The sequence below is a fragment of the Colobus angolensis genome, unplaced genomic scaffold, assembly GCF_000951035.1.
Source record: "Colobus angolensis palliatus isolate OR3802 unplaced genomic scaffold, Cang.pa_1.0 Scaffold241, whole genome shotgun sequence".
Taxonomy (NCBI): Eukaryota; Metazoa; Chordata; class Mammalia; order Primates; family Cercopithecidae; genus Colobus; species Colobus angolensis.
This window is the reverse complement of record NW_012115611.1, coordinates 3,514,793-3,541,854: the sequence shown is the minus strand read 5'-3', so window position 1 is coordinate 3,541,854 and position 27,062 is coordinate 3,514,793. Positions and strand designations below refer to the sequence as shown.

Here is a 27,062-nt window from a genome sequence, read left to right as displayed (position 1 = left end):
AATTAACAGCTGAATTTCAAAGGTTACCAAATCTACTTACAGAGTGCATTTTTGCAAAAAGGAGAATAATACTGTAATAATTCATGGTTTTTTTTAAAGGCATAATCCTTCTGAAAACAGATGATTACACACAAAAGCAATTAAGAATATTTAACTTTATTCAGTACATTCCTATTTTTTCCATGAAGACTGAGGTAAATCATAAAAACATACTTGATATTAAATTCAATTTAGTTTATTTAAATTATTAACTACTTTAAAATATTTGATTTGGGAGTTTAGTCCCAAACTAAAAACAAGTACAAAATGGAAGTGAAAAATCTGGACAGCAACCACATAAAAACTGTGTCTTGGAGAGGAAAATAATAATTTTGTTTAAAATCAAAAGGATTTTGTAGTTAACGGCTTACCTCTCCATTTAAAGAATTATCTTCACCATGGACTGACCAAACAATAAATTTCTAAACAGATTTGTTCAAGAAGAACATCATGGGTCTAATTCATTTTTCTCTTATAAAGGCCACATTTTTAAAATATTTATCAAGCAAATTGTATATAAAATTGATTAGTCTGTTTATTAATTGAAAACACACTGCTAGGCTGGGCAAAGTGGCTCACATCTGTAATCCCAGTACTCTGGGAAGCAGAGGCGGGCAGATCACTTGAGGTCAGGGGTTCGGGACCAGCCTGGCCAACATGGTGAAGCCCCGTTTCTACTAATAATACAAAAATTAGCCAGGTGTGGTAGCACATGTCTGTTAACCCTAGTTACATGGGAGGCTGAGACAGGAGAATGGCTTGAACCCAGGAGGCAGAGGTTGCAGTAAGCCGAGATCACATCACTGTACTCCAGCCAGGGCAACAGGGCAAGATTCAGTCTCAAAAAAAAAAACACCCCACAACTGCTAACCAAATAAACTGATATAAACAATATTACACTGAATTAAACTAATTGCAGCCTAATCCAAAGAAAAGTAAAATTCATGTTAGCCTTAAAACAAAAAACAGGCAAATGATTTAGGCTTTTCCAAATACTAAAAGGAACTTTTTACAATCTTTTAATTCTTTAAAATCAGCGATGGAGAATAAATGAAAAAGATAAGAGCAAGATAGCAAAATATGATCTCAATATAAATACAGTATATATGTACTGACTTATTTTCCTTCTATACACATACAAAAATACATTTCCTTCAAAATAGTTCAAAAATGTCAGTCTCATTTATCACAATATTATAATGTTACTGCTGCTTATTTTCCATAAGTACCACATAATTTCTTCCTATTTCCCTCAGGTGTAAAACCAACCAAGGGTGTCACTGGCAGCAACTATAGTCACTAGTTTCACTGGTTTTCAACTAGCTGTAAAGCTTCAACTCCCAGTCTACATAAACCACATTCACAGAAATAGGCAGGTAAGAACAGTAGTCATGAAGATGGGGAAACGTAAGCAGTGGGGAAATTAGAAGACTTGTTCAACAAAAAAATCTCAATGGGTTAACATTAAAGGCCAAAAATATGTAAATCTTTTATTTAAGTGTGTATTCAAAGAAAAACTTGGATAGCCATGTAGACCCTCATTGATTTTTAATTATCTGACACAGTGAGGCAGTACATCTTGGGAAAAGTACAGGACATGGGAGTTTAAAACTTTCAGAGTATAGCTTATTTCACAATTCTAAAGATCCATTTGTTAATTCATAATTATGTTACTTGAACTGTTTAAGAATCATTGTTAATAAATATTTCTATTTCTAACTCTGTCTTATTTCCCTGTCAATTACTTTCAGAAACACACATATCAATTCATGCACAGAAGAGCAGAAAAGTTCACAGTACCTCTGTCAGGTATTCAGGGGAGCCAGATACTGGATAGGCTTTGGTAACAAATTTTGCCACAGAAGGCATGTTGATAAAACCTTTCCAGATGAAGTTCAATCGAGCCAGAAAGGTAGACTCAACCTCAACAGTTCCAGGCATCTCTGGACTAGAAAATGACATTAAAAAGCCTAAAGACAAGCTGATGAATAAATCAATGTCCTACTTAGTTATCAGTTACTCGTATTTTAGCATGTGAAGAAGGCCAAAACATGAGGCTATTGACAAAGAGTTCACACTTTTATTTTATAAAATTACATTCATATTTACATAGTTATGTTTTACAAAATCTTCCCTTTTGGCTGGCTTAGGAGAACTAAGATCGAGAAAAGTGCAAGCATTTCTTCTTTAATAATCTATCCCTGACTTTTGGGACCAGCACAATTAAAGAGAATTTAAAGCTGTTTCCCCACACACTCAAATCTCTCACTCAAACCACTCAAAATAAATTTACTTTCAAAGTCTTGTTTTATCTCAAAGTACAGGAAAGTACAGTTACTTTCTCAAATGAAAGTTCCCAAAATGTCACTTCTCTGTTTTCAAAGACTTGCAAGTATAATCTGGCAAAGATCTATGATGAGTGCAGAATTTACAACAGAGAAAATTACCGTGGAGCAGGAGAGAATGTTGACTTTGGAGACTCTTGTTTCTCCTCCTCAAAGAATTCAGAAGCCAAAATATTTGAGGTTGAAGACAACGCATCTGCTATACTTTCTGCTTCATTGTCTGAATGTTTACGAGTTACTCCTACAACAACTTTTACTTTTTTTGGAGAAAGATCATCTACAGGTGGTGCCATTCGACCTAAGCCCAGAATACACCAAAAAAACACAATTGTTATTAACCACAACTTTTATAACTTGACCCATTTTCACTTTCTAAAGTTATTCAGGTTCTATGATTCGATTGTTGAGTAACCATACATCTCCTGGGGTTATATCTAATTGTCATCATTTAGTTATGTTACAACCACATTTAAGAATCAGCAGAAAATTCACCAGTATTCTCCCCACTGCCAGTCCTCTTCTATATACAGGGACCTAAGATTATCTGAAATGCAATTCAAAGCAAATCGTGCATGGTTCTACCTATAATAAAGTTAATTTCCCCTTAAAATCACTTTATAATTATTTCCTACATATAAAACATATAATGAGTAAATATGGACAAGATTAGCAGTCCCCAACCTTTTTATCACCAGGAACCAGTTTTATAGAAGACAATTTTCCCATGGACAGTGGGATGGGGGGAGAGAGATGGTTTCAGGATGAAACCATTACACCTCAGATCATCAAGCATTAATAGTTAGATTCTCATAAGGAGCACCCAACCTATATCCTTCAGATGTGCAGTTCACAATAGGGTTTGTACTCCTATGAGAACCTAATGCCACTGTTGATGTGACAGGAGGCGGAGCTCAGGCAGTAATGCTCACTCGTCCACCGCTCACCTCCTGCTGTGAGGCCCAGTTCCTAACAAGCCACGGACCGTACAGGTTTGTGGCCCAGCGGTTGAGGACCCCTAGAGTAGACAGTGTTCCTCTCTTAGTGATGTGAAAAATTAGAAGAAGAGAATGTTAAACAACTCAGACAAGCTAAAATGAAAATATGATTACTAGAACCTAAAACAGGTTTCTTAATTCTTGATAATTTTTTTTTAACTAAACCACACCAAATTTCAATAGTCTCGAGATGTAACATGAAGAACTAAGACAAACCTGTATATCTGTAACCAGGTTTGGATTATACAGCAACAGCTCATGACTCTACACGCCTGAAGAGACACCTCACCAGAGAAGTTATACAGGTGGCATATAAGCATGAAAAGATGCTACATCAGGAAAATGCAAAGTAAAACAACAGAGAGATACCACTATACACCTATCAGAATGGCCAAAATCTAGAATACTGAAAACACCAAATGCTAGCAAGGATGTAGAGCAACAGGAACTCTCACTCATTGCTGGCAGGAAGGCAAAATGAACTCTCATTCATTGCTGGCAAGAAGGCAAAATGGCACAGCCTCTGTGAAAAATAGTTAGGAGGTTTCTTAAAAGATAAACACACTCTTACTATACAATCCAGCAATTGTGCTCCATGGTATTTACCCAAAGGAGCTGAAAACACATCCACACAAAAAAGCTGCATACAGATGTTTATACTAGTTTTATTTATATAAGTTTGGCAATTGCCAAAACTTGTAATAAAACAAGATCTCCTACATTAAGTGAATGGATAAACTATATAAACTATATATCCAGACAATGGAATATTATTCAATGCTACAAAGAAATGAGTTATCCACCCATGAAAAAACATAGGGGAAACTTAAATGCATATTACTAAGTGAAAGTAGCCAATCTGAAAATGTTACATACTAGATGATTCCAATTACACAATATTCTGAAAAAGGCAAAACTACAGACAGTGAAAAGATCAGTGGTTTCCAGGCATTGGTGGGGGTGTTGGGGGAAGGGATGAATAGACAGACAAAAGAGGATTTTTAGGGCAGTGAAAATACTCTGTATAATACTATAATGCTAGATTCATGTCTTTACACATTTGTCCATACCCACAGAATGTACAACTCTAAAGAGTGAACGCCACTGTAAACTATGGATTTGAGGTCATTATTTTTCAGTGTAGGTTCGCCAACTGTAATAACTGTACCACTCTGGCGTGGGATGTTGGTAACAGCGGAGAATACGCACGTAGGGAGGCAGCAGGTATATGGGAAATCTCTGTAACTTCCTCTCAATTTTGCTATGAACCTAAAACTGCTCTTAAAAATAAAAAGCTTTTTTACAAAAAAGTAATTTCAGTTTCCAATTTGTCTGTTATATATAATAATAAAATATAAATACTATTTTACTCCTTTACTTTAGTAAATGACAGTATCATCACAACTGCCCACAATTTTTGATGTTCATTCTAATGGTTAAATTCTTGTCATCTGACTCCGGCAAGAAGAATTTTTAAGATCAAATCATGTATGGTATAATTAGGTCTAGATAGCAGACTACATACTACAGTATCAAACTATACCTCAACCCAGAAAACTAGTCACACAAAAGCTTAAACTGTGGGTGAGTGCTTCACCACCAATACTGGGAAAACAAAACCTACTTAAATTACATATACTAGTATACAAGTATCCTTCTTTCATAATGAATGCAAAATTTTAGGAAGAAAAAACTTCCAATTACCTATGCAAATTTTGCAATTGAGATCAAAAAGATGCTGTCTGTGTTGACTAGTGGTATCTTTAGACATAGAGTCAATCTCCTCTTTTTGTTTTTCAGATCCTTCTGGCTTCTCCAGTGACTTATTGGCAGCTGGTTCCTAACGTAAGTGAAAGTAAAAATTAGTTTTAGCTGATAAAATTTGGCCTCAATTATCAAAATCAATTTATATTTCCCATTTATATTTTTCCAAAATGAAATTGTTCCATAGATAGGTTTTTTTTGCTTTTTACTATTTCTTAAGAAAATGAATGCTAACTTTTAACTGTAACTTAAAAGAGCAAAAATTTAAACATTCCCCATTCTTCAAGGCTTTTAATAAGACTTCAAATTATTTCTTCACTGATTTTTGAAAATAAGAAAAGCTATGCCACCTATCAAACGACAATCTGCCTAAGAAGCACTTACAGATTTCTAAAGCCTACTAAAAAATTCACTAAGTCAAGCCAGGCACAGTGGCTCATACCTGTGATCCCCGCACTTCGGGAGGCCGAGGTGGGCAGATCACTTGAGGTCAGGAGTTTGAGACCAGCCTGGCCAACATGGTGAAACTCTATCTCTACTAAAAATACAAAAAATTAGCTGGGTGTGTTGGCGCATGCCTGTAATCCCAACTACTTGGGAGGCGGAGGTGGCAGCATCGCTTGAACCTGGGAGGTGGAGGTTGCAGTGAGCCGAGACTGCTCCACTGCACTCAAGCCTGGGCAACAAACCAAGACTCCATCCCACAAAAAAATAAAAAGAAATTCACTAAGTCAGAGCACTCCAGGAATCTACATTGTAATAACTATTTAACAGGTACCTATAATACAATTTGCACACTGAGAGAAACATTACTCAACACTCAAAAAACCACTAAACCAATAAAATAGGCCACTTTGAAATGGATGCATATTTTAAAATTCTTTTCTCTACTTTAAAAACATTAGACAAATAAACTTTTTCTGAATCTTCATGTTTTGAGCTATAAAACATGGTATATCTATCCTTACCTGAATCTCCATGGCTGCTTCCTGTTCTTTCATTGGGGCATCACTCTCAATTTCTATTTCACCTTTATGAGTTATTTTGGTGATTGGCCGTCGTTCCACTTCTCTCTGCTCTTTCTCAATCATTTCTATGGTCTAACAGAAAATACTTTTAATTTAAAAAATATTAACTTAAAATATGTATTTCCAAATGTACACCTTAAATAATAAGAGCTTACCTAAAAATAAATGCATCATCACAGATGACTTTTAATCTTAAGGTAATGTCTCATATAACAAACATATTCTGAATACTGTTTATATGCCAGAAACAGTATTAAGTACTGGGGTTATAAGAATTAGACCCCATACCTCAACTATGAGAAGTTGACATGTACATTTATATCAGGAGGCAAATGAGGTCCAAAGTAATTTGCAAAGTGGTGAAACACAGTATTTATATTTGAAATCTGTTTGCTGATTTAGTACTTTTTAGCAGCTGCCAAGGGGAAATAGGAACTATCTCGCTCTTAAATTCCTAATTCAATGCTCTAACATACCCCACAATAGCAGTTTAATCCAACGACTGATCTGGTAGTCCTTTATTAGTTATCTCCTAACTAAACCTGCTTAGTGACCTTGAAAATTCAGTTTGAACAAGCTTAGCAACAAAACATCAAAATGAAGCAAGTATAACGAGAAGTAGTAAAAAGGTAGCCAGGAATAGAACAGGTAAGGAGGGCACAGATGGGACTCCCTTTGTTAAGTACAAATTATCCTTTAAAGAAAAATCAGGTACATGGCCTTAAGAAAGAACAAGCTGCCATTTTCTGATGCAGATGATACTCGCAGCCAGTTTCAAAGCAGAAGAGTGGCATGTGCATATTTGGGATATAGAGGGAAAGAGGAGGAAGTGATATTATTTTCAAAATATAAGAGGAGGAAAAATTACATATGGGAAAGGTAAAGGAATGTATGAAGAAGTATGATATGTCAAATCAAGGCTTCTAGATGAGCTTCAAACTAGATCTGGCATAGGTCTATATGGAGGTTTAGTGACTCAGATGTAACTAAATATGATGAACAAAAGAATCAGGTAAATCATGTGGAGTTAATATGAACTATAACCAGTATTTTCTAGAATAAGTGGCTAACATTCTGATGCCATTGTAATACAAAAATTGGATAACATGGCTATCTCACTGTCACAATAGCTCTAAGTAACATACTCAATTTTTAAAGGTACTCTTAAGTACCTTTAAGTTCACAATCTCCAAACAAACAAAAACTCTTGCTATCTGTGAGTTTCAGAATTTTTAAATTTGAACATGAAATATGGTGCACACACTCTGTATTACATAACATTCCAGTTAGGTCTGAGACAGTACCATATAATATACAATATTTCTGTGAATATGAACATTCATACATGGCAATTCAGGTCAAGCTTTATCAATAAATTAGTTATGCGAAAATAACTTTATTTTTCAGAGCTTCTGGCATTTGAAACTTTGGATAAGAGATAAACCTGTACACATTTTTATTCTGACTTAATTCATCTGGCTCTACAAATTACCAATATTCATAATACCTTCAAACTGTGCTGCTGAAAAATACAGATGTAATTATGAAAAGTGTTAATTCTTTTCCCATCCTTCTCATTTACAAACTATGATAAAACACAAGGTAATTCTGTAACCTAGTAACTGGAGAAAATGAGAAAAAAAACTGACAAGATCAGGGAAACCAACAGAATTTAAGAACTAGAGGAATGGAGAACACGTAACTAAAAGAAGCATGTAGGCCGGGCACGGTGGCTCATGCCTGTAATCCCAGCACTTTGGGAGGCCAAGGTTGGCGGATCATGAGGTCAGGATATCGAGACCATCCTGGCCAACATGGTGAAACTCCGTCTCGATTAAAAATACAAAAATTAGCTGGGCATGGCAGCGCGTGCCTGTAATCCCAGCTACTCCGGAGGCTGAGGCTGAGGCAGGAGAATCACTTGAACCCAGGAAGCGGAGGCTGCAGTGTGCTGAGATCGCACCACTGCACTCCAACCTGGCGACAGAGCTAGACTCCATTTCAAAAAAAAAAAAAAAAAAAAGCAGCAGCATGTACCAGAAAGTCTGTGTTATTGTGCAGTCTGTGAGTTTACCTCCGTATAATTTTTACCCAATGGCTGAAAAAAAATAATTTTGATAATCAAATGCCTATTCATCGATAATCTTACATGTCTGTTTTCTCTTCGTCTCCAAGCAGCTAACTCTTTAGAAGCTAGTTCTTCTGGACTCATTCTGATAAGATGACCAGGAGTTACTTCTCCTTTCAGTACTTTTTTAAATAATATCTGGAAGGATTTTAAAACAGGAATAGAAGGGGAGACAAACATTTAAAAGAGTGGTTACTCTTTTAACGTAAAAGAGTGGTTACTATACAGAAACTTGTAATAAAGATACAATTTTTGAAGACTGATTTACAAATTTTTAATTATTTATATATTACCTACTACACAGAGATTAAATGACAGCTTTGTGTTCTAAGAATTTATCTAAGGCAGCAAAACAAACATTTCATGTAAAAATCAACACATATGGAGAAGCATGTACAGTAGAACCATTACAATACCTACCAGAAAGTTGTATTAAGTCTACCCAGGGACACAATCTAACCATAACAATAAGCAATCTATAGTATAGGAAGGTACTGCATCTACAGCTTTACGCAATGTAATGGTCTTCATAGTTTTAAGATTTTACGTATTTAAATCCTGACAAGCTTGGAGGAAACTGCAGAGCAAAGAACCACCTGCAAGAAAGAAACCTGAAAGAAACCGGAGGGAGGCCGGGTGCCGTGGCTCACGCCTGTAATCCCAGCACGTTAGGAGGGCAAGTCAGGCAGATCACAAGGTCAGAAGTTTGGGACCAGCCTGGCCAAAATGGTGAAACCCCGTCTCTACTAAAAATACAAAAATTAGCTGGGCATGGTGGTGCGTGCCTGTAATCCCAGCTATTCAGGAGGCTGAAGCAGGACAATCATTTGAACCCGGGAGCCGAGGCTACAGTGAGCTGAGATGACGCCATTGCACTCCAGCCTGGGCGACAGGGCAAGACTCTGTCTCCAAAAAAAAGAGAAAAAAACCTGAGGGAAATAAATCTTTATTTAATTGCTGAAGTTAAGCTTCCAGATCATGTAATTCCAGAAGCATCTGATCCCTGGGACCATGATGGCAGAATATACAATATATATTTTTAAGTCTCTGTTAGTATACCTCAAGAAAATACCTCAAATCACATACTGTAGCAAACATCCTTAAACAAATTTGTATCAGTTGTGTGAAAACCTTTCATGCAAAAAGGTTGCATCTAATTACATTCTGTTACCTAGAGTCATCTATAGTAAAAAAACCGCTGGTGGACCTAAGTAAATGTCAGACACAAGAGATCAGTCATGTTCCAAACTTTTAAAATGTTCACTGGCGTGACTTTTGCTTATTTTACTTATCAGAGACTGACTTTTGGTGTTGAGAGCTAACACTGACATACACGCACACACATGCACAGCCTTCAGATTTCCTGTCCAAAATACAAAATCCCAAGAAAAAAATTATTAATATTTACTGCTAAAAGATACTTGTAACTAAAGTTATATTTAAGACTATCTTTAGAACTAAAGTTATGTATTTTCTTAAGAAAATAAATTACATTTCAATAAAAACAATTTAAAAGCATTTTTACCCTATCTTCAGATTTAAGTATAAATAGCTATTTTCAAATTGAAGAAAAAAAGTGTTACAAATTTTAGCTTAAAAGTTTTTGAAGAATACATATGAATGAATTTTTTAATAAATTGGATTATATAAAGGAGAGTAAAGAAAAAAATAATATAAATCAGGTTAAGACATGGTTAGCATTTCAGTAGACTGAATGGTTAATGCTATCCATTAGTTTAGTACGCAGAATTCTTCAGTAGCAAAAAGACCATTAAAATTACATGTTCTACATCAAAAGGAAATCTAATCTCACTCCAATTAACAAATTATAGATCTACTGTATTACAATCTGAGATACCTACGTATTCAGGAAAGTTGGAAGCATAAACATATGAATAAATCATACTTACATTGTTTTTAGGATCTTTCAAATTAAACATCAAACTTCTGTATTTGTTCTTATATTTAGCATCTGTGTCCCGAAAAAAAGAGAAAAGTTCTTTCTCAATTTTTGTGGCAACTTTTGCTGCCTTTTCCTCTGGTACCTTCAAATTTGAGTCTGTAAGTCTTAAAATTAGAACAATTAAATTATTTTTCAAATATATAAAGCATAATTATTCAAACTTCTATAATAATAATATGTTACCTCTTCATAAGAATGTCTTTGAGAGAATGTCTGACACTTTGCCTGATCTGATCTGCAGAAGGCTTGGAAGCAGAAGCAGCAGGAGGATGTACATTAAGCACTCCTTTTTCAACTTTCTTCTTTTTCATCTCTTGCTTCTCATGAGTACCTAATTTGAATAAATATCAAAACTCATTACATTGCTTTTAAAAATATCTTTCCTTTTTAATGCATAATTTTATAAACAAAACTGATTAAAAGTCACTATTTAGAAATAAGATCAGGGCCGGATGTGGTTGCTCAAGCCTGTAATCCCAGCACTGTGGGAGGCCAAGACAGGCGGATCACGAGGTCAGGAGATCGAGACCATCCTGGCTAACACGGTGAAACCCCATCTCTACTAAAAAATACAAAAAACTAGCCGGGCTAGGTGGCTGGCACCTGTAGTCCCAGCTACTCAGGAGGCTGAGGCAGGAGAATGGCGTAAACCCGGGAGGCGGAACTTGCAGTGAGCCGAGATCTGGCCACTGCATTCCAGCCTGGGCGACAGAGCGAGACCCTCTCAAAAAAAAAAAAAAAAAAAAAAAAAGACATAAGATCAGAACCCATAGTCCATACTGAAATATTCCTGACACTGAAATCCTAATTAAAATGAATAGTGACTAAAAACTGGTCTTACTCTTTCCTCAATTTAGACAATGGCTTTTAGAGCTAGTTATTTTTCCACATATATATATTAATTAAATTTTAAAAGCTATTTGGAAATTTTGATCTAAACTTATTAGGAGCAGATAATAACCTAATACCACAAAATTGATGAATCTCTTCTGGTTTTAATTGTGTTTAATATTACTAATTTGAAGGCTAAGCTTTTCAAATTATCTTTATTCTATCATTACTAATTCCCACGCATCTCCAAAATCTCAATGTCAAGCATCCCACTGCTCTGACTTACTATATTAGCACATTTATTCTAGAATCTCCTCATTCCAACAATTCTTATATCTATAATTTTTACCATCTTCATGTATTCACTTTCATACATTATAAACTTAGATTACATAGTCCAATACCATTACCAGCCCCTTGTATACTGAATACCTTTATTCTCTCTCCTTTAAACATGTGTGTTGGCAAAACCACAACCCTGCTAAAAGCCAACTTTTATCCTTCACCCAAATAGGCAACAAACGGCTAAAGACAAGGGAGAAAAAGAAGCACTGGTACTGACAAATGTCATTTTAAATTTATAACCACAAGTTTTAAGTAGGTAACTCAACCTTCTGCCCTAATCCTATTAACTTTTCCTAATAAATTTGCTCTCCCACTTTTTAAGATATCTTTTTCTCCTCTCATCTCAAACCAACAATATCACCTTCTCAACTACAATCTTTTTGATTTGCTCTTCATATTTCACTGAAAAAATGGAAAAAATGTCAGCTATCACATTTTCCCATTACCAAATCCAACCTACCTACATTAGTTCTTCCTCCTACCACATACAATCTTCCCTACTACCCAATGGATGCACTTTACCTTTCTGATAAATATCTCCCTCCATGTGGAGTGAATCCCACCCCCGCTCGTCTCTTCCTGAGTTTCACACCTACACTATCACTTCTCTCTCTTACATCATCATCATCTCTCTCTAGCTCTCTGTCTCTTTCTATTGGATCATTCCCATTAGTCTTACAAACGTGATACAGTATCTTTTAAAAAAAATTCACATCCACTTCTAGCAACTATAGCATTTGTTTCTTTAAACAGCAAAACTCCTTGAGAGAGTTATCTGTAATCAGTATCTCCAGTTTCTCACTCTTTCATTCATTCACAAGCCACTACAACTGGTTTTTTTCCCTACTGCTCCACCAAAACCATTCTAGTCAAGGTCACCAATGATTTCCATTTTGCTAAGTCATAGACTTAACAATCTTATGTTTATCTTATTAGATGTCCAGACAGCATCTGGTCATTCCTTCCTTCTTGAAACTTCACCTGGCTTCCAGGCCACCAGTCTTAGTTCTCCTCTTTCCTCACAAGCCACCCATTAGTTTCCTCTGCTGTATAAACTCTTCTCTCCCCAGTCTTTAAATGCTGATGGCCAGGGTCAGTGGCTCATGCCTGTAGTCCCAACACTTTGAGAGGCCAAAGCAGGAACTTGAAGGCCAGGAGTTTGAGACCAGACTGGCCAACACAACGAAACACCATCTCTACAAAAAAATCAAAAAAATGAGCTGGGTGTGGTGGTGCACACCTGTAGTCTCAGCCACTCAGGAGGCTGAGGCGAGAGGATAGCTCGAGCCCAGGAGTTCAAGGCTGTAGTGAGCTACTACTGCACTAAGCCTGGGTGACAGAGTGAGACCCTGTCACAAAAATAAAGTAAAAATAAATGCTTGTGCTTCCCAAGGGCTCTGCCTCTGTCCCTTCATGATCAAACTCTCTTGTAGCTATTTATATCTAAGCCCAGGATTTTAAATAGGTTGAGTATGCCCTTATATGAAATGCTTGGGACCAGAGTATTTCCAATTTCGGACTTTTTCAAATCCTGGAATATTTGCATTGTATTTACCAGTGGAGTATCCCAAGTCAGAAAATCTGAAATCCGCAATGCTCCAACAAGCACTGCCTTTGAGCATCATGCCAGCATTCAAGTTTCAGATTTCAGATTTTCATATTTGGGATGTTTCACCTGTACTAACTGCTATGCATTAGTAAATCCCAAATTTATATACCAATCTCCAAAGTCTTCTAATAGGCTCCAGACTCATCAGCCAAAGATTTACTCAAAACATTTCTACCTGGATGTCTAATAGGAATCTCACAATGGCCAAAACATAATTTTTCAATGTTCTTCCCCAAACCTTTTTCTTTCTCTTTTCTCAGACTCTACTTCCTTTACCAACCTGTATCGAAGCCATCAGCAAGTTCTGTCAACTCTATTATAAAACATAAGTGAATCTGACCACTACTCACTACCTTCATTGTATTTCCATTCTAAGTTACCATCATTTCTTTCCCGATATTGCTATGAACTAATCAGGTTACTGTCTTTCTCTCCTGCCCGCCTACAATCAAAACTGTACAGAGCAACCAGTGTTTTCCCTTGTACAAAACCCCCTAAAGGTTTCCCACAACATTCAGAACAAAATATAAATTCTTTGCCATAGTCCCAAAGGTCCCATGAGGTAGAATAAACCATCAGAGTACCTGCTACTCTTGTTCTAATTACAATCCACAAATAATTACTAGTAAAACTGGAATTCTGAGACCCTTGGGAGAAATTAATCACATCCTACTAATGTTACTGAAAGACAGGGAAAGGAACACTATATAGACAGACATATACTCAGGTTTTAAAATAGGGTACAATCAATAATTTTCTCTGAACTCATCTAACACTGTTCTATCACTTATGTATTATTATCTTTTAATCACTCCATAGTGGCTTTCTTGCTCCTCAAACGCCAAGCTTGTTTCTACCACAAATCCTTAAGATTTGATGTGTCCCTTACCTTGTACCTCCTCCAAAAATCTTTGCATCCCTTCAAATCCCACCTCACAAGTTTACTTCCTCCACTCCATGTAAAACAGAAGTCCCATTACTCTTCCCACCTGTGACTATTCCATTACTTCACTTTTTCTTCACAAGCTATAAAATAACATGCAATTTTCTTACTTGCAAACTTACTGCCTTCTTCCATTAGTATTTAAGTGCCATGAGAACAGGGGTCTTATCTTGATTTCACTAGTGCTTCCCCAGAATTTATAGCAAGTTTTTAATTACAAGTAACGCCAATCACTTAACCCATTTTTATTGCCATTAAAATGTTCAATTTGTAAAAATTCCCTAAGTATACTAATTGTATATTAAATAGGATATAAATATATTAGTATATAATTATTTCTGTTCATCTCACTACCTGGTTTTGAAGCTTTTTCTCCTGTGCAAGCAACAGTTGTAGACTCTTTTGGTATTTTTTCACTTTTTTCTTCTGAGGATCTCCGAGGTAAAACTGGTTGTCCCATCTTACGAAGAGGAGCTAGCTGCCATTTTTTAATTTCATTATCTCTACAGTCTGATGAATTTCTGCCTTCACCAGACTCCTGGAAAAATAGTACATTAGAATGAAAATAACTAAACAATCTTTGTTTTTTAAGACGTACAAAAATAACTCTTTGATTATTAGTAAAATGAGATTCACTCTTTCATTCGAAATTTATTTGGCACCTATTTTGTGTAGAACACACAATAGTTTACAAAGGAGAAACAAAGGACATAAAGATCATGCTCTCAATACCATTAGTAGACAGAAAATTAAAAACTAAGGTAGTAAGAATTCTCTTATTTGGCTCTGGATATGGAAAAAGAAGAAGGAAATTGTGAAGAAACAAGTGTCCATATTCTAAAACAAATGAAATTACGTTCACTTATATACTAGTAAGTGTATCAATTAAGTTCTCAGTGTGCCTATTGGCAATTTTAATTCTCATGAGGTAGAATAAACCATCAGAGTACCTGCTACTCTGGTTCTAATTATAATCCATAAAAAGTTCCCAGTAAAACTGGAATTCTGAGACCCTTGGAAGAAATTAATTACATCCTACTAATGTTCCTGAAAGACAGGGAGAAGAACGCTATATAGTCAGACATATACTCAGGTTTTAAAATAGGGTACAATCAAAATAGTGCTTTTCTCTAGACTAAGAATCCTCTAATTTTTTATTTGTCTGTTTTTTTGGTCTGCAACTAGACATTGAGAGCAGGAATATACTTCAATATTTATACACCTAAGGCAGGCAGTGCTATGCCACACAACAGAAACTCAATAAAAAGTTCAACATAAAAATCTAGGGATAAGAAAAGCAGATTCCATAAACTAACATCAGACGAGTCCAAATAAGAGTCAACAGTTCTCATCAAAAAGGAAGCAGTGGGCCGGGGGCAGTGGCTCACGCCTGTAATCCCAGCACTTTGGGAGGCCGAGGCGGGCAGATCACAAGGTCAGGAGATCGAGACCATCCTGGCTAACATGGTGAAACCCTGTCTCTACTAAAAAACACACACAAAAAATTAGTCGGGCGTGGTGGCAGACACCTGTAGTCCCAGCTTACCGGGGAGGCTGAGGCAGGAGAATGGCATGCACCCAGGAGGTGGAGCTTACATGAGCCGAAATTGTACCACTGCACCCCAGCCTGGGCGACAGAGCGAGACTCCGTCTCAAAAAAAAGGAGGCAGTGATCATTTGTATGGTGCACGCATTTACAAAATCAGACTCACCTCAGATTCTTTTCTGATACAGACTGGATAAAGAGGTTCTCAAAATATTAAAATTGTTAATGTTTTATGATGTCTTATTTATTTATGAGACGGAGTTTCACTCTTTTGCCCAGGCTGGAATAAAGTGGCACGATCCCAGCTCACTGCAACCTCCGTCTCCCGGGTTCAAGCGATTCTCCTGCCTCAGCCTCCCAAGCAGCTGGAATTACAGGAATGCACCGCCATGCTCGGCTAATTTTTGTATTTTCAGTAGAGACGGGGTTTCACCATGTTGGCCAGGCTGGTCTCAAACTCCTGGCCCCAGTCGATCCACCCACCTCGGCCTCCCAAAGTGCTAGGATTACAGGTGTGAGCCACCACACCCAGACTTTATGATGTCTTTTTAAGCAAGACAGAGACAACTCAGTTATGGCCAATACAATTAGCTATATTTCTCACTGTATTACATACATATATGGCCAAGAAGGTGTACATAAGAGGTGATTATTAATATTAGTTAATAACAGACAGAAGTTTTCCAAATACATGCTATAAACTCTTCTCATTGTGGCTCTCAGATCCATATTATCGATTACTTTGAGGATCAAATCAACAAAGTAACAACACGAATCAGAAGGACAGAATCTGATTCTCAAAAAGTCTTGACAGACCAAAAATACTAGATGCCACAAGAATGTGGGAAATTGGAACTTAATCCAGATTTGGTATACAAGGAGTGCCTGAAAGAAATTGATTTGTAAATAATAGGTAAGATACTGCAGAACACATCCTCATGCTCTTCAACCTAAATTAACTTCCATATCTCGTTGTAGAGAAATTAGTTTTAATAAGGAGGCTTCAATTCAGGGATGGAAATTTCAGCTCAAACTGATGAACTTTCTAACTATCAGATGCTTAAAAATGAAGATGTATCCCCTTGCAATGGATTTCAAACAGAAACTAGATCATTACTTCCTAGAAATGTTGTAGGGCATATTAATAAATCAAAATGGTTGGACTAAAAGATTTCCAAAGTTCCAACTATAAAATTCATGTTCTTTGTGTTTTGGATTATAATTGCCTAACCACATACATGTGTTGCCACTGTGTTTCCTCTCTAGCAGTATTCTTTAAGAGTAACAAATTAATGATAAAAAAGGGATAGGTAATAAAAAGGTAGACAATGAGGAAAGAAAATTTAATCAGATAAAATGATGTGTTCTTTACACATTTCTCCTATTAAAGCCTAAGTATCTTGAAATTTCTATTTAGAAAATACTTTCAGAAGATAGTCAAAAAATAATGTCAAATGTTCAAAGGGCTGGTAGATATTTATGGACTGAAAAGCTTTTCTAAAAAAACTTAGCAAGCACAATTTACACTTAACGGCCACAAGATCCACACACATCCTACAACAGAAAATTCAAGTACCAAACTAAGGGCTAAAAATGGCATAAAAGACGGTAAGAGATAAGATCTGCATATTCTAAAAGTCACTATCTGGTTTCACCAAGACTGCCAAAAAATTTTAAATAAAAACCTATTCACTTTCATGGAAAACTAAATTTGAAAATGTAAAAGAACATTAAAACTTCTATGGAGAAATTTCAAAATTACTGCAGTCAGTCCATACAAAAAGCTCTTAAATAAACAAAATAATTCATTAATGAAGAGCTCACCCGTTTTAAAATTTTGACCTTGTGCTTCACTGTATCATCTATATATTTGGTTCTATCATTTGCTGTGTGTTTTGATAATCCAAGCTTTTCACACTCCATTGTTTTATCTTCACTATGGAATTCAACTGTAGCTTGGTTTTCCAAAGTATCTGGATCTAATATTTCAGTCTTTTTGTCTTCTTCAGCACAACATTTTACACAGACATATTCTTTGTCTTCCTCGCCCATCTGTTGTGCTTGAGAAAGACTTAACCCAACACAATCACCATGAAACCAGTCATCACATCTCCCGCAGCCAACCATAAACCTGGAAAACAGAACACCAAAAAACTTTTATCTCTTTTTTTAACAAGAAAATCTATGTCAAAAATGAGGCTAAATTAAATTTTCAATATTTGATTCCTGAAACTTTGCATGTTTTCCATCTCTATCCATTCCTAAGTTCAACATACAGCAAGTTTTCAAAGAAAATAATATTCTATTAAAATGATACCTTTAAGACCTCAAATATTTCTCCTCTGGTATGAATGAGAAAATGCTGGGGGAGGGAGGGGACAATAAACCATCAGGAAGAAAAGACAACTGGCCTTTGTCAGTCTTGAATACTATAAAGAATAACAAAGTATAGACTAACAATAAATTTCTCCACTGAGAAGGGTGATAAAATCTTGGTAATAATTTCATCACAGACAATTCATCAACATTACAGCTACCTACCCCACCACAGACGTGAAATCATACATAAAATTGGGAAGAACTGTTTATCCAACGAATCGTTTTAAATAAAAGAAAAAACTAACAATAGCGACAGAAACAGAACTCAAAAGCTAGCATGATGAAGCCTCTCAAACTGTTTATTAGTCATCTTATCCAGATAACCTCAAAATATCCTGGTTCATGGTATCACGCTGATTCAGCTAAAGAATATTTTTCTGTACTTTTAAGTTCAAAGGACTTCCTTAATAATTACCATGTGTTTTAGATTTGTTTTTCCAAAGAAAGATCACTATTCTATCTTAACATAAAAATATTAGTACTTGGGTTGGATTTAATTCCCAATTTTCTTATAGAAGTTTTCCCATCATTGTCTTTTAGCCAAGTAATAACTTCACTAACCAATAGGACAAGTCCAGGGATGTGAGATGTATTACTCTAAAAAAGCTTCCATCTTCCCAGTTTAAAAGGAGTATCTATAACTACCCGTGAAAATAATGGCAAATGAGATACATACACAGCGATTTAATTTACGTGCTTTTTAACCCATTGTTAGGAAAGCTGCAATGCTCATTTCAGACATCCATCCTTAACTTTGCCCTTTTTTTTTCAGGCTAGCAATTTATGATACAGATGAAAGACTTAGGATTTAGGTCAATACTTTAACAATCTAAAGACTGTGCTGCTGATTTTGATAATAGTGGCACCACCAATAGTGCCAAACTCCTTTCAAAAAGCTGTAGTCCAAGAGAGAGGATATTGAAGGTAACACACTGGGTGATATGGCCAACTCAAAATATACCAGAGGTACTGTTTTAATGTTAGAACTGTAAAAACTACAACAGTGAGTTCCAATCCTTAGTGTTTTTAAAGTCTTGCCAAATATCTCACTCCTCAATAGCAGCACTTCCTTTTCTTCTTCCTCATGTGCCTATTGTATATAAAACCACTACTATGCCTTGAGACTTGACTTCATCACATCCATAATTTATCATTTTTTATCCTTGCTGGTAATGCCTGTGCTAGCTTTAGCAGGTTAAGTCCTCATCTCCCTAGGGATTAATTTGATTTGAAAAAAACAATACAGAATATTTGGGGTTGACAAGCAAGGAGACTTTCGAACAATGTAACATACGTTTGGAAGACAGAAGTAATTCCTACAGGTTTGAGATTTTTGATGGGCCCGTAACGATACAGATATTCTAGCAAAAGGGGAAAAAAAGTTTGAAGTGCAGGTGTTTAAAAGTCTTCCCACTTCAGGTTGCAAAGTTAAAATATTAAAGATGATTATTTGTAATGAGCGTCGTAGCTTTCCTAACAATGGGTTAACTGTTATTTCTTGAAAGCAACTGTCTAACATGAATGTTTCTGAAATACTGAAGGAAAGCTAATAATTTCCCTTTACTTCCACAATCAAAGGTATATTAAGATTTCTTCAAAGCAAGTCTGGGATAGTTTCAGTGAGACATGACTTAAAAACCTACAGTACAAATCATGCTATTGTCCCAAATCCAAACCTAAAGGTCAAAATATAAAGCACATATCAAGGAATTTTCACATTTTTGTTTGACAACCAGGCAAGAGTGGTTTCATGATCATGAAATTTATCAAGCAACTATTTCAATAAGCCTCATTTCAAGTTTACATTGGAAATGTCTCATTCAAACTTGAGAGGCTATGAAAAGCAAAACTCTAGTGCCATCTACAGATATATCTTAATAGTTTATATTTCCGTTTAAAAAATGCAGTTATATAAAATTTTCTGAGAAATCAAGAAAAAAATGGCATCAGCAGAAATAATTTCCACATGTCCTAGAGATAAATTCACTTTAAAATGAGACTGATAACCAAAAATGTATTATATGGATCACTTTAAGGTCTCTAAAACATGGAAGTACTAAGAACATTTTAAACCACATTTAAAAAAACAAAAAAGATGGCCTATCACATAAAGAGAATATATTTTCTTTCCTTTTCATGCTGTTGCTCTACTTCAAAAACATGGGAATGTGGGGAGTATGGAATAAGGGAGAGAGTAGCTAGAGTGGTTGTAACTAACAATTACTCTACCACTTTCTGCCCCGTCCTTAAATTTCTAATTACCAAGAGGAAAGAAGGAAAAGGCTACAGTCTAGATGTTAAATGTTTTACTATAAAATCAATGTTGTGTGGAGTTTAGCTGTGGATCAATTAACTAGACCAAGTCAGTATGTATCATTTAATTGGAAGAGTTATAAGCAATATTTATGCTGTCTTTTCCTACTGTCACATGTTCACATACAAAATTAAAAATAAAACTAAAAAAACTAAACTAGACCTACTAAAGAGAATTAAAAACTATTATCTTTTCGGCATGAGCAAAATTTTCAAGTTTCTTCAAAGTTAAACTACAGAGATTGCATTTAGAACTCCTCTCTTAACAAATTCATCATAAATTCACTAACATCATGGGCATTTCAAGATGGGCCTCCAGTTCTGGTGTTCCCTTTTAAGTAACAGACTAGACCATGTTACTGTGTGTGAGAGAGACAGAGAGACTCCCTCTTCTAAGATGAAAAAATTATATTTCACGTAACATTACATCATTTTTGTTACTAACAATCTGCAGAGAAAAGCAGAATCATTTGTTCTAGAAGCTTCTTCTCAGAAGTTTTCTTGTTTGAAAGCTATAAATCCATCTTCTGTTTGTTTTTTAAATATTATCTGATATACTAGTCTTCTACAATTGGGGCCTAGGAAGTGTAATGCAAACTAAAAAACTCAAGCATCTTCTGGAGAAGTAGAAAACTAGAAACCACAAGGTAAATAATATGAAAAAACTAAGACTTCCTCCTTACAAAATGCCAACTGACTTGCATTTAAAAGAAGTTCAAAAGTTGTATTAATTTAAAAATTAGAGGATTAAATAATCTGGTCTTTAAAATCATATACCTTTGGTATAAGTTTGAATCATGAAAATAAATGGAAGCAACAAAAACTTAGCATGATATGTTGCCTCTTTAAGGATCTACTGTCTTTAGGATATGTATAGAAGTTGTTTACGATTAATATTACATCTAGCCATGACACAGCTATATTATCAAATACAATTTCCAACTGGGAACACACACAAGGAAGCTAACTTCAATTGCAATATGTAAAAAAATGATAAAGCACTAATATAGTCTTCACAGAAGCAAAGCTGTTTCAAGTGATAGAAAAATGTGTCATATTAACAAACAGCTTTCAATGTATCTAGTGCATGAAATCAAAGAGAAGCATCAAAATTATTTCCAAATATGCCCTTTCTAATAAATTCATATTCTTACACAAGGATTAAAATAGGAAAATTACAAGCTGCATGACAGGTGCATTTTTTGAGTAAACAAAATGTATACAAGCACAATGTATCAAAGTAGTAGGATCACAGTAGTAGTGAAGGCTAGTTAATACGTAAAAACCACAATCAGCTGGGCACCATGGCTTGTGCCTGTAATCCCAGCACTTTGGGAGGCTGAGGTGGGCGGATCACCTGAGGCCAGGAGTTCGAGACCAGCCTGGTCAACATGTAGAGAAATCCCATCTCTACAAATATACAAAATAAGCCGGGTATGGTGTCGCTTGCCTGTAATCCCAGCTACTTGGGAGGCTGAGGCAGGAGAATCGCTTGAACTCAGGAGGTGGAGTTTGCAGTCAGCCAAGATCACGCCACTGCACTCCAGCCGGGGCAACAGTGAGACTTCGTCTCAAAAAAAAAAAAAAAGAAGAAAAAAAAAAAGAAAAAAATAATTACACAGGCTTTTTTTATTCACAAAATTGAAGTAATCAAAAATGCTGCTTTCAAAATTGCTTCCAACGTTAACATATATTATCCACATCAATTACAGAGTGTAAACCCAAAATCTCTATGCACCCAACATTCTAAGTCATTCTACAGACTGGAACAAAAACACTCTAGATTCTATACAGTAGATCCAAAAGGTGGCAGCAGGTAAACAACAACAACAAAGGGACTAACACCTACTCTTCAATTTAGGAAAATTATACAACGTTGGTGAAGCAAGAGTCATCATTAAAAAGCCTGGGTAAACTCCTGAAGACTGGACTGGAAGTTTATCTACAAGGTTAGTAAGTTACATTATAACTTACTAACATGGCTTCCAACTCTATGCCAAAGTTTCATTTTAGAAATTCATTTACTTAAGGAACCTATTCCATCTCTCTTTCCACGTAACAGTATGATAATTTTTTAAATATTCTGGCAGAAAGAAAAAGGCTGGTTTAAAGGAGCACTTAAAAGCACCACCTAACTCTTCATTCTTTGCCTGAAAACAGCAGGCCCACTTCAGAACATTTGAGTAAGGTGTTTATTTATTTATGGAAACAGAGTCTCACACTTCATCACCAGCTGGAGTGCAGTGGCTTGATCTCGGCTCACTGCAACTTCCATTTCTCAGGTTCAAGTGGTTTCATGCCTCAGTCTCCCACGTAGCTGGGATTACAGGCATGCAACAGCATGCCCAGCTAACTTTTGTATTTTTTAGTAGAGACGGGGTTTCACTATGTTGGCCAGGCTGGTCTCAAACTCCTGACCTCAAGTGATCTGCCTACCGCCCACCTCAGCCTCCCAAAGTGCTGGATTACAGGCGTGCAACACTGTGCCCAGCCGAGTAAGGTGTTTTAAAGAAAAAAACATATAATTAAGAGCATGTAAGTGACACTGAATGTAGCACTGTATTCAAACAAGTGACAGCTTTTAAAAACTGGAATATACTGTTATAAACTAACCCTTGACGCTAAAAACAGGCCATGGGCTAGATCACAAATGAAGAAATACTTTGCCATAAAACTTACACAATGGCCCCAACATCTCCTTTCCAAACGCCCCAATCACCCTATCACCACCAAAATAACAACACACTTCACTAAATTGTCCCTCCCTAAAGAGTTTCATTTTTATGTACTAAGATAGTGCTGGGAAAAATCACTCTAACACAGTTTCATGAATAACGATAGTAAGAATATAATATACAAATTACAATGTTATTTTATCATATCAGCATCAAAAGAAGTTCCAACAGCAATATGCACACTTGAACAGAATAATCTTGTAGCTGCAAACTCCACTTCATCTCTTGCTTTCCTTTTCTTAAAAAGCTAACAAAAAACACATTGGGGATTGAGGAGTGCAGTGTCATAAAACTACAAATCACTGAATACTAGAAAGAATGATGAAAATCAGTGCTAAAATCATCTCTAAAATTTTAAGAGACTAGAATTCACAAAAAATTATTTAAAACATTCAAAAGAAGAAATGCATGTTTTCACTCCACTCCATGTTGACCTCGGTAATCTAGCAATTGTTTAGCTATCAAATTTCACTGCAGGATAAAGTTTGATAGTTATGAAATGATAGTGTTAGCTCTTTAATGTGCTTCATTTTAAGAAAAAAAAAACTTCAAAACAAAAATAAAATTTCCATTATGACCTTCATACTTTATTACTATTTCTTCTCACACCAAATAAAATAATATATAACTTAGACCCAAAGCAGTGTAACAATTTTCTAATTACCAGGAAGTGTTTGGCTTTTTTGCAGATGCAGTGGCTAAATTACACTGTTTAACCTGTGACAATGACAAAATATTTCCATGTATGTCAGCTGTTGCCCAGACTATGCTTTTTTAAATGTTCTAGGATGATACATTTGTAAATTCAGTAGATCCATCTATCACTTATCCAAGACTGATGAAGTTTTTTGTTTTTGCACAGGTCTCTGTGTATCAAATAATGTCTTTAGAACAATTCTCACATTTATCTCAACCCCCAAAAAGCAATTTCTCTTCAATGTACACATCACTCATACACACATACACACACACCTGTTGCCATGGGGTTTTTTGCAAAACCCACACTGCTTGCTGGGAGTCCACATATATTTGCTTTCAAATGAGGAGCTATGATCAGAGCCTTCTCTTTTTATGGTAGCTATGTTATCTGGAATGAACAATGGTGGCTCATCTAAAGAAAAACTTCTGCTCCTTCTTCTTTGGCGGGGTTGTAGGTTCTTCTCAGGTTTTTTCAGTTTCAGTTTATCCTCTTCCTTAAAATGCTCAATGCCTGGGTGTTCAAGCTCTTCCTTCAGATGACTATTGGTTTTCATTGCTAGGGCCTGTTGCTGAGGCTTATGACACTGTTTCTGGCTGGAATGTGATACATGTCCAGTTTGTGCAAGATGATGAGGTTCTTTCAAGCAACCAGGATGAGCATGTGACTTATCACTCAAAGAATGAGTTAAGGGCTTGAAAATTTGTACTACAGTTTGGTCCTGTAATGTTTTTTTCAATACAGAATGAGCTTGGTTTTTCACAGATTTAACCCCAGAATTGCAAGTCTGAATCTTTGGCTCCTTATCAATTTGTTTTTTTCTGACTTTGACTGGCCTATGAAAATTTTGCTGAGATTCTGGTTCATCAGTATTTCGTTTCACACTTTTGACATTAACTTTAGTTTTGCTATGCATTACTTCATACTTTGCTGCAACAATTTTCTTCGGAGTATCTGTGGTCATGTTTTGCTTAGAATGAATTACAGGTTTTGGATGTTTGGATTTTACACTTTTTGACTCTAAGTAAGAAACGCTACTTGACTGGCTGTTTCTGTCATCCTGAAGGTTTGCTGTTTCATGGGACTCTATTTTAGTACTTTCTATAGCATTCAACTGTTTTGAATTTTGGTCAGGCACATCACAAATAGCATTTTCCAAAATATTACTTTCTGGTTCAAAAGTACTAGTATCAACCACCTCTAAGTTTGATTTATTAAACTCAGTGCTCTCCAACTGTCTATCAGACTTTGCATCTTCACAATAACCCAATGGTTCCATTTTATCTCTTTCAAGGGTGTTCTCAGTTTTATCAGCAATATTCATGGTATCCCTCAATTCCAAATTACATTCAGTCACTTCATCCACACAACTAGGCAAACCTACAAGGCTGTTTTCTGTCTTATTTGGATTTGTACAAGCAGCATCACCAGAACTATCAGAAGATCCAGGGTCCTCAAGAATATGGTCATCTTCACGGGATAATTTTACTGTCTCCTTTGATTCCTGTTCAACTTTTCTTGTTGCTATCATTTCTTCAACAACAGTCTCATTCGATTTACCTGAAATGGAATCATTTTGTTCATGTTCTTTATCTGAAAACTTAAACAATGGGCTACCAACAGGCTTGGCTTTACATTCCATCAGAGCTTCATTTTTCTTTTCTCCAATAGTAACACAAGTCTCTGAAAGAAGTGAACAAGTTAATTCATGAGATGGCACATCTGCTTCTCCCTGATTATTACACTTATGCTTAGAATCTAATCCATCTTCATCCTTCATTTCAAGACAAGATGACACTGAAGAATGACTTGAAGACACTGATACTTCAGGTACCACTTCAATTTGTCCACTATTTCGGCTGCTCCTTCTATTCTCCTTATGGTACTCAGGTTTCAGTGACGTACAAACTTCTTCTTTAACCTGACTCCTTTCTGGCTGTTTGACTCCTGCTTTAGGGGTAGATACAGTCTTCCCAGATGGTTTTTTTGTGTTACTTAATGGTGCTGCATTTGAACGCTTGGCAATAGTGCTCTGCCGCAAACTTCTTACTTGTTCTATCACAGGGGAAAAAAATAAATAAAAATACTTAGCTATTTTGTCATGTGTTTTTATTTCAATACAATTTAGAATATATCACTTCTTTATTCTGAGCTATAATTTTCTCAACAAAAATGTATTGAACAGTACTCATAATGGTGTCATATTTTATATTTATCAAACTTCTCTGAATTCTAGCAGGGGGAAAAGCCTCTAAAAAATTCAGACTAATATTATACCTTGTTAAAAGAAATGTTTTCATCAAAGCTCTTTTCCATAGAAAGTAACCTAGGAGTGAAGTGAGTAAAATGAGCTTCCTTTACCATTCATGCCCATATTAAAGCAAGACCATCATGCATTGTTAAACATTAAATAATTCTAAATATATAAAACCAAATAAATTCCAGTGCTAATGAAATCTGAACTAAAAACCTCCTATCACACAAAACAGGATCTGTGCGAGTTTCAAAATACAGCCTCAAACAGACTCTAATTCCTTTATCAATGGGCTTCCCTTCGGTCACCATTTTAGCATTAAAGCTATTCCTAAGAAATGACATCTACACAGAGTACCACACACAGTTCATCAAAAAAGAAATACAATTTAAAAGATTTAAACCAAGAAAATGTATCGTAAGTATGAAAATAATGTAAAAGCTTCCCACACAATGCTCCTATTAGTCTATTAAATGAAAGAGTCTCCTTTCCCTATTCTGATACATCCCCTTCTATCAGGAGAAAGGAGAAACATGAAAAGAGCTAAAAAGAAAGAGAGCTATATAATTAACTAAGTACAAAAACAACCCACAAACTGAATTTGTCATTTATCACTGAACTGTGAGAATCTTTAAAAAGGTAAATGTCCAGGGCTGCTTGCAGTTCTGATCTAGTATTAATAGCACTTTCCTAATTTGAATAATAAATTATATAGTCACCCTAATCTTACAGACCCTTTCTAATTCCCATAGGACTCAACAAAGTATCTGAGTATGAGATTAAGTACTTAACAATGTTTAAAAATTACTTGGTGGATTATGAACTATTTATCACATGTTCAGTTACATAATTTTTTTTAAATAACTAAAATTTTAATAAAGCTTTGTTTCAATATTTAGGTGATTTTTAAAGCTTTAAAGACAGATCATAGTAATTTACAGCTCTACTTTATTCATCCTTGAAATGAAACAAATAAGGATTTTAACATTCGTTACACATTAATAAATAAAGATCTTTTAACACCCAAGCGGTCGCTAAAAATGACAAAAGAATAGTATATTCAACTGTGAAGGATATTCAGATAAAAAATGGTTTTCCAATAGTAAGCAAATTATTAAGCAAAGGCTAAAGTCACTTTTTCTCCTCTA

General features: G+C 35.6%; 1 protein-coding gene across 2 annotated transcripts in view; it reads right to left on the bottom strand.

Moving 5' to 3' along the window:
• The window catches only part of PHF3 (PHD finger protein 3), an 80,289-nt gene that overhangs the window by 6,060 nt on the left and 47,167 nt on the right, over positions 1-27,062 (bottom strand). For both annotated transcript variants that reach the window (XM_011945638.1, XM_011945636.1), the window contains 10 exons: positions 23,936-25,715; positions 17,361-17,667; positions 14,345-14,528; positions 10,446-10,593; positions 10,210-10,366; positions 8,321-8,437; positions 6,112-6,243; positions 5,084-5,219; positions 2,487-2,682; positions 1,840-1,987 (listed from right to left, as the gene is read on the bottom strand). In XM_011945638.1, coding sequence (XP_011801028.1) covers positions 1,840-1,987; positions 2,487-2,682; positions 5,084-5,219; positions 6,112-6,243; positions 8,321-8,437; positions 10,210-10,366; positions 10,446-10,593; positions 14,345-14,528; positions 17,361-17,667; positions 23,936-25,715 — 3,305 coding nt within the window. The remainder of the gene's footprint in view (positions 1-1,839; positions 1,988-2,486; positions 2,683-5,083; positions 5,220-6,111; positions 6,244-8,320; positions 8,438-10,209; positions 10,367-10,445; positions 10,594-14,344; positions 14,529-17,360; positions 17,668-23,935; positions 25,716-27,062) is intronic.